At 40.5% G+C, this 9,233-nt stretch overlaps 1 protein-coding gene across 1 annotated transcript in view; it reads left to right on the plus strand.

The window, feature by feature from the left end:
- Positions 1-1,057, plus strand: part of CFAP97D1 (CFAP97 domain containing 1) — a 4,131-nt gene extending 3,074 nt beyond the window's left edge. Inside the window, exon 4 of the mRNA XM_027098887.1 lies at positions 503-1,057. Within this exon, the coding sequence (XP_026954688.1) occupies positions 503-680 (178 nt within the window). The 3' untranslated portion in view covers positions 681-1,057. The remainder of the gene's footprint in view (positions 1-502) is intronic.
- Positions 1,058-9,233: the final 8,176 nt, after the last annotated feature.

The raw sequence follows: 9,233 nt of genomic DNA on the forward strand, positions 1-9,233 counted from the left end.
GTGTGTGTGTGTGTGTGTGTGTGTGTGTGTGTGTAGGGGGGTGGGGAGTGTCAAGAAGTCTTTCCTAATCCTTGTATTCTGAAATCGAGTTGACAGCTGAGGGGAGTGAGGTGAACCAAAACTTGTCATCGGCCATTTGTGATGTATCTATAGGCAAGACCTTCATCCTCTAAGCCAGAGATTCTCAATCCTGGTTTCACATAGTAATGCCTGGGAAGCTTTTGCAAAATGCCAATGCCCAAGCTCCATCCCAGACCAATAAAGTAGAATTTTCTAGTAGGCAGCAGGGCTGAGAACCACTGATCTTAATCTGAAAAGGCTTTGCACGTTTCCCAGAGCGTGGTCTGGTTCAACAGGCATACGGGGCCTCAGGGCTCTGCGGGACAGCTGGTTCCCTGCACTTTGGCAGCCTGGATTTATGACATCACGACTTCATCTCCCCCACTCCCATCCAGGAGGAGAACTTTATTCTTCACGCATCTTGGGATTTTGTATTTTTCAGCTTAAACAGAGAAACAAGGAACCGGGAGCTAGTGAGAATCACCATGGAAAACCAGGGCATTCTGAAGAGGCTTGGTGATCGCAAACCCCACTATGACCGCAGGTCGTTGGAGTTAGACTGGCAGGCACGTGGGTACTCTGATATTCGTACGCACGCACAGAGTTTGCGTTCAGAGTAGAGCCAATCTCAGGAGAGACCCCTAAGCGGCTGAGGGTGAAATCATGAGAAATGCAACAATCGTTGAAAGAAAAACTACCCAGAGCCTACAAAGCTAACAACAGGAGCAAACCATCCAGCAGCTTGGTAGCAAAGCCATCATGTGTCAGCTTCAGAGAATATCTGGTAGCATCTTCCCTCATCCCTTAATTCATTCAGGCTGAATGGACAAGCAAAGGGGATGAGGGTATACAATTCAGTATGTGGTTGACTTGCTTCTTTTAGGAATGGCTCTTCAAGAAGGAAAACAAAAAGCCATCCGCAGTGCTTTTATAAACTTCCACTCCCTGTCTTTGGTCTGAAAGCCTTTTCTAAGCCACCCGTAGGATTTAGAACTTCAGCTTTGGTCTGAAAGCCTTTTCTAAGCCACCCGTAGGATTTAGAACTTCAGCTTTCGCATCAGCACCCTGGCATTGACATAAATCTTTCTGATTCTTTTCCTTCAAGAATTCAAGGCGCTATATCAGAAATACAACCAAATATCTTCTCTCCTGAGATGAATAGGTATGTCTTCACACGGCTGCTCTTTATTAGAGAACACGGTGATCACAGTCAATGCCAAAGTCCTGAAAACCGTGTAGATGGAGAACGAGGGGCCCAACTAAGGGGTGGATTTTGCTCTTCTGTAATATTGATTGGCCATCCAGTCAGGGACTAGAGCTCTGTCTTTGTTTCCTCTCTGCATACAAGTAGGAAATGACTGCCTTTTGTCATCAGCTTTGAGGCTTTACGCGAGTCTAAGGGGAAGTGATTTGTTTCAATAAGACATAAACAGGAGGTCTTGTGGCTTTAATGTTATGCTAAACTTATATTACAGATCTCTGTCACTGTTCAAAAGTAATACTGTGTTGGCATTTTGTATTATTTCATATTGTTAGTAGTGACTAAGTTTCCCCGCTCTGCCGCTGCCCCTGGGGAGAAGGATAAATGGACGCTCAAGCTTTCCAAAGAACAGTTCTGTATAATTGATGGCTCTCCATTTCTCTCCCTGTCCTCTCCCTGAATACAAGGTTACTCACCATGGAAAAGACAAGAGAAGGCCCTAGGATTTCTTAGCTGCTTAGGATTTCAAGACACTGCTAAGTGGCTGAATGCTCAGTCTTAAGATGCTACAATAAAGCTTGGAACATAAAATGAGTAAGTTACATTTAAAGTACCCAAAGGCTTTAAGTCCCATCTCCAAATGGAGACAGAATGGGGCAGGCAGAAGGAAAGATGCAACAAGCATTTTTATGGGGGCTATGAAAAGTTTTAATGAGAAAGAGACAACTTTTTAAACCATACACCGTCACCACCACCCCGGGGGAAAGAATAGGTGGGGTGTGATGATCCAGCCACAAGTTCAGCTCTGTCAAAATGGAAAACAAAAGCATATGAACCCATGACAAGACAGTGCTGCATGTCTTCTGTAATTGGTCTAATTATTTTGAAAGAGAGTAGATCTTACATGTTCTTATCACAAATAAATAAATGTTTTATTTTAAAATAATTAGATTTACAGGAAGTTGCAAATAAATGTACAGTGGGGCCTCCTGCGCCCTTCACCCAGCTTCCCCCAATGTTAACATCTTGTGTAAATACAGTACAGTATCAATCTAGGAAGTTGACATTGCTACAATCTATAGAGCATATATAAATTCACAATTATACATGCACTCATTTATATGTAGGTGTATAGCTAGTTTTATGTAACTAGCATGTCTAGTTTTGTATAAGTACAACCACATTCGAGACAGTTAACTGTACCATTATGGAAATACTCTACTGTACTCCCCCTTTTGGCCACAGCCTCCCTCTTCCTCCAGCCCTAACCCCTGGCAATCACTAATCTGTTTTCCATCTCTGTAATTATGCTGTTTCATGAGTGTTACATAAATGGGGTCATGCAGTATGTATCCATTCTTTTCAGATTGGCTTTTTTCACTCCATATAATTTCCTTGAGGTTCATCCAGGTTGTGTATACCAATAATTCATTCCTTTTTATTGCTGAGTAGTATTCCATGGTAGGAATGTACCACAGTTTATGAATGTACCATTCACCTACTGCAGGACATTTGGGTAGTTTCTAGTTTTTTGACCGTTTTGAATAAAGCTGCTGTGAACTTTTGTGCACAAGTTTCTGCATGAAAGTAAGTTTGATTTCTCTTGGATAAATGCCCAAGAGTGTATTGGTGGGGTTGTATGATAAGTCCATTTTAAAAGAAACTGTAAAGCTATTTCCAGAGTGGCTGTACCATTTACATTCCCACCAGCAATGGATGAGTGAGCCAGTTTTTCCACATCCTCAGCAGCAATTTGATGTTACCACCATTTTTAATTTTAGGCATTATAACATGTGCGCAGTAGAGAAACTTGCATTTCTCTAATTAATGAAGTTGAACATCTGTCATATGCTTACTTGCTATCTGTATATCCTCTTTGGTAAAATATTGGTGCATTTGCCCATTTTCTAATTGGATTTTTTTTTATTGAATTTTGAGAGTTTTTTACATATTCTAGATCCGGGCCCTTTGCTGGATATGTGATCTGCAAAATATTTTTTCTGTAATTTATCTTTTCATCTATCACAGAGTAAAGCATTTTAATTTTGATGACATTCAGTTTATCAATGGTGAAACTGTTCTGTATCCTGGCTCTCTCATATCAATATCCTGGCTGTGATACTGTGTATAGTTTTGTAAGGTGCTACCACCTGGGGAAACTGGGTAAAGGGGACACAGGATCTCTCTGTATTATTTCTTTCACACATGTCAATCTACAATTATCTCAAAATAAAAAGTTTAAAGAAAAAAATCAATATGTCCAAATGTAAATTCATTTTTAAACTGGTTCCAGTTCATCTCGGTTTGAGGAACTATTCTTCTAGACATCCAGGTGAGAAGTCTGGCAGTCATCCTTTACTCCCTCTCTTTCATCCCTTCCTCCTTCCTGCATTTTTTTTTTTTTTTGCAGTACGCGGGCCTCTCACTGTTGTGGCCTCTCCCGTTGCAGAGCACAGGCTCTGGACGCGCAGGCTCAGCGGCCATGGCTCACGGGCCCAGCCGCTCCATGGCATGTGGGATCTTCCCGGACCGGGACACGAACTCGTGTCCCCTGCATCGGCAGGCGGACTCTCAACAACTGCGCCACCAGGGAAGCCCCTTCCTGCATATTTTTAATCTACCAGTCCTACTTCTCAGTCTTTGTATGTGCTACTGCCCATTTCAGGCGCTTGTGATTTACAACCGGTATTATTAATGCAAAAATATGCCCATATCACTTTCTAGCTTAATACACCTTCAATGATTTGCCATTCCTTCCAGAATGAGCCACACTTCTTAATATGGCCCCCCTCAATCCTGTTCCTCCTGTCTTGGAAGCCTCTATCAACAGGAATTCTTAGTTCAAGCAACAGAAATTGACTTTAAGTAGTGAAATAATTTATTGAAAGAATATGAAATCGTTAACAGTATTTGCTAGAAAACTGCGGAACCCAGCTTCAAGTGGCACATCAAGGGACAACACTCCAAGTCTTGCTATAGAACTGGTCTGTGGCGCTGTGGCTAGCACAGCTGCCCTTGCTCTGTCTAGAACTGGATCTTGCTGACCTGCTAGTGCCGCCTCTGAAAAGTCTTCACTGTCCCCGCCATTTTGTGTCACTATCTCCCAATTCCAAGTCAGTGAAGGTCTATCTGACTGGTGTAACTTAGATCATATATGCCCATTCCTTATCTGCAAGGGTTGGGAGAATGAGTATCTGCCTTTTTCCAAGGCTGGACATGAGTTCTGCTTCTCATTCTCACCAGAACAGGAAATTTCCCCCCAGTTAGAATGAGGCTCAGATACTAGAATTTCACAAAAATGACAAACGTCTGCAAACTTATATCTCATCATTCCTTGCCTTTTTCAACTAACAGAAGACATGTTTTCTTCTCACCCCATTCATCTGTTGTCCCCTCTAGCTGGAAAATCCATAGTTCTATGTCTTTACCTGGAAAACACCTATACATTATTTATACAAGCGAGTCCATTCTCTAGGAAGTTTCCATGAACTGCTCAGGTTATATTAGGTATTCTTTTAAATGTCTGCAGATTTTCCTGTTGTCCTTCTTTTATTGATTTCTAGTTTGAGTCCATTATGGTCAGAGAACATACTCTATATTTCCAATTCTTTTAAAATTTATTAATATGGCCTATCTAGGTGAATATTTCATGGACATTTGAAAAGAATGTATATTGTTCTGCTGTTGGGGGGCGTGTTTTAAAATGTCAATTAGATCCTGTTGGTTGATGGTGTTCAGTTCTTTTATACGCTGGATAACTTTCTGTTCTAGTTCTATCAATTGCTGAGAGTAGGGTGTTGAATTCCCCAATTATAACTGTAGATTTGTCTATTTCAACTTTTAGCTCTATCAGTTTTTGCTTCACATATCTTATTTATTTATTTTTAAAGCAACTGGTGCTCAAGCTGTTTTTTTTTAATGAATTTATTTTTTATTTATTTATTTTTGACTGTGTTGGGTCTTCATTGCTGAGCGTGGGCTTTCTCTAGTTGTGGCGAGCAGGCGCTACTCTTCATTGTGGTGTGCGGGCTTCTCATTGTGGTGGCTTCTCTTGTTGCAGGGCACGGGCTCTAGGCGCACAGCCTTCAGTAGTTGTGGCTCGCGTGCTCTCGAGCGCAGGCTTAGTAGTTGTGGCACATGGGCTTAGTTGCTCCGCGGCATATGGGATCTTCCCGGACCAGGGATCGAACCCGTGTCCCCTGAAATGGCAGGCGGATCCTTAATCACTGCATCACTAGGGAAGTCCCTGCTTCATGTATTTTAAAGCTCTGGTGTTTGTTGCATACACATTTAGGATTGCTATACCTACTTGGGGGAGTGATCCTTTTTACCATTTTATAATGTCCCTCTTTGTCCCTAGTAATTTTCTTTCTCTGAAGTCTACTTTATCTGATAATAATATAGCCTTTTAAAATGATGTTTTTAAAAAAAATTGTTTGCATAATATTTAAGTTTCCATCATTACTTTCTGTCTACCTATGTACACTTGTATATGACGTATAGTTGGGTCAAGTTTTTTTAATCCACTCTACCAATATCTGTCTTTTAATTGGTCCCTTTATCCTCCTCACTTTTAGAATATAATTATCTTATGTATTTCCTCTGCATACACGGAGCATCACATCAGATGGGGTTATAACTTTTGTTTCAACCAGAAAATATGGATAAAGAAACTCAAGAGCTGAAGAACAATCTATTATGTTTACTTCTATTTTTACCTTTTCAGTTGTTTTCTTCCTTTCTGAAAGTCCCAGCCTTCTGCCATTTTGTTTGGAAAGTTTTCTTTAGCCATTCTTTAAGGGTCAGTCTCAACAAATTCTGTTAGTTTCCCTTCATCTAAGAATGTCTTTATTTCCCCTTTGTTCCTGAAGGATAGTTTCCTCACATATAGGATTCAAAGTTGACAATCTTTGCTGTCAGCACTTGATAAATGTTGTGTCACTTTTTCTGGCCTCCACAGTCTCCTTGACAGTAATACTAAAATAGTATTAGTAACAGTAATAGTATTAGTAAAACAGTAAAATAGTAACACTTGCGTTAGTGTTCCTTCCCATTGTTTCTCCCTGTTCTTAAAATTTTTTTTTCCTTGGTCTTTAGTTTTCAGAAGATTAATTATGATGTATCTTGGTATGGATTTCTTTGGGCTTATCTTATTTTGAGTTTGTCACCTTCTTGAATATGTAGATTTATATCTTTCATCAAATTTGGGGAATTTTCAGCTATTATTTCTTTGAGTACTTTTTGGTCCCACACTTTCTCCTCTCCTTCTGGGACTCTGATGATACAAGTGTTAGCTCTTTTGTTATTGTCTCATGGGTCCTTGAGGCTCTCTCTTTTTTTTTTCCCAGTCTGTTGTTCAGATTGAGTAATTTTTATTGATCTGTCCTCAAGTACCCTGATTTGATCTTCTGTCATTTCTACTCTACTATTGAGTTCATCTGAGTTTTTAATTTTACAATAACTTTTCATTTCTATAATTTCCACTTGGTTATTTTTCATAGCTTCTATTTCTTTGCTAAGATTTTCTGTTTAAACAATTTTTTTTCAAGAGAATTTGTTATTGATTGTTGAAGCATTTTTACTACAATTGCTTTAAAATCCTTGTTAGATAAATTCCAACATCTGAATCATATCATATTGGTATCGGTTGATTTTTTTTTTTTTTTTCTTATTTAGATTGGGGTTTTCCTGGTTTGGGATATGCTGAGTGATTTTCTATTGTATCCTAGATATTTGGGTAATTATGTTAGGAATCTCTTAATGCTATTTACATCTTCTATTATAGCAGGTAGGAGTCCTGTTTAGGTGTAGTGTATAAGTTTCTGCTTCTTTTATGGGTTTTATTTCCAATGACATTATAGTTTTCTGAGCCTTCACAATACTATTCTGGTCTGCTTGTTCTTTGGATGCTTCCAGGACTCCCACTCAATCCCTGCTGGTGTCTTCTGCAGTGTAGGAAGGTGCTTCCCTGGGCTGCACAGTGTTGCTGGACCACCTTCTGCAGAGGGGCAGGCAGACACTGCTGGGCCTGGGTCTCCTAATATCACTGGGTGGAGGACAGGGAGACATAGGGCTTCAATCCTGCTCTGAATGAACTGGGCCACCTGCTGGTACCCAGGTGTGGAGCTAGGGCTGAAGCTCCCCAGTAGGTCTCTACTAGGCTTCCCCTTCCCTGTCCTTTGGCAGAGAAAGCAAGCTTTTCTCCCTTCCTCTCTCCCTTCCTCCCTCCCTCCCTTTTTTCCTTCCTTCCTTTTTTCTTCCCTGTCTCTGTCTATTGGTGGTTGTGGGTTGCAGGCCTCTCCAGAGCCCAGTCGGGTGTAGGAGATGAAAAGAAAACCCAGGAAAGTCACCACATTGTTGTTCCTCAAATCCTGAGATTTCCTAATCAATCCACCATCTTCTCTCCAGCTTTCAGAGTCCTTTTATCATTGTCTTTTTAATAAATTTCCAAGGTTTTAAGTTGTATTTAGAGTTGAGGAGGAGGGAAAAATGATTCTACATCATCTTGTTCTGAAACCACAAGCCTGACTTTTAAAGGAAGCAGTTTGAGACTGTATTCAAAGGGCAGGAAAAAAAAAAAATCCATGTCGACTCCACCAGTTAGAGAAATGCTGCTTATTAGTTCTAAACTATATGATTCAAGAATGGGTTTTGTGCATATGTTGGTCTGTAGTTATTAAATAAGTCACCAAATGCTTTCATATTTTTGGACACATGATCCTGTGATTGGTGGCATAAATGGTGTAACCCTGGGTAAGTGGATGTAAAACTCTGATGGGTCACATGTCTTAAAGCACGTATGTTTTCAAACATACAATGGTAAAAGCACAATTGGCTAATGTTTAACATAGCTAAGCATTGCCTGTGAAGGACAGATGGTTATAATTTTCTTAAACCCATTTCCTTCAGGGAGTGGAGTGGATGGTAGAGAAGATTACAAATTTATGGATCAAGGATGGCAAACAGGATAACTCACTTGCCAGTTGTGCTCAGTTGAGACTGGATACTGTATCCTGAAAGATCCAAAGCAGTGCCTACATTCAGCAAGAGAGTACTGTGATCAGTTAGTGCTGTCTGCCACGGATATAAGAATGGTTGGCACATATGCCCCACCCGTCTAACATCCTTGACCTAGAAGAGCCCTCCAGAGCTCACATTCTCTCTGGTTGTAGACACAGGCAGAGAGCTTACCGGCATTTGAGGGCCCAAGGGGGGAAAAAAGGTACATTTTGAGAGGTATGAAATAAGCAGATTTCTTGGTGTGAGGCCCAGAGTGATGGACTTTTGCAAAAATTTTGCCCAGGGGGTCAGAACATGTGCTACTGGCTGGAATGGGACTGAGAACTGAATTTACACACATTCCACCAATATATATCTGTAAACAGGTGCTTTTTTTTTTTTTTTAAATAAGACTTTTCTTTTTACGAACAGCAAAAACACTTTACAAATGACCTGTCTCTGGGGCCCTGTCCGTTCTACTCACAGATTTTGTAGCAGCCAAATAGCTGTCAACACAGCTTGCCTTAGAGGGTGAGAAGGCTATTTTGACAGGAAATAAAGCAGGCATCACATTTTAATACCTTGCTTCACAATACACATGAAGGGAACGATTACTATTTCATCTGACAATTGTGCGAAAATATTAAGAAGCGGAAAATGTCTGTTGTAGTATGAAATATAAAAAAAAAATCATCTGTTATTCAACCACTGTGCTCCTACAATGGGAGAAAAACCACCCAGATGGGACTTCAGAGTTGGTGAGGATCTCCACCAAGGGGCCTCCCTAGGTGATTTTTCTGGAGTAATTTTAACTTATGTGTTTTTTGCCTGAGAGCTGAGTTTAGATCCTGGCTCTCCTGAATAATACACACAACTTGGCATATGCCATTCCACTTCAAAGGGCAGCTGCCCTCCCTGTCCTGGTTCTATGTGGAACAGCTCAAGACTAATTTCACTTGATAAGAATCCAGTA

Source organism: Aethalodelphis obliquidens, unplaced genomic scaffold, assembly GCF_003676395.1.
Source record: "Aethalodelphis obliquidens isolate GAN/ISIS:26980383/991018 unplaced genomic scaffold, ASM367639v1 scaffold126, whole genome shotgun sequence".
Taxonomy (NCBI): domain Eukaryota; kingdom Metazoa; phylum Chordata; class Mammalia; order Artiodactyla; family Delphinidae; genus Aethalodelphis; species Aethalodelphis obliquidens.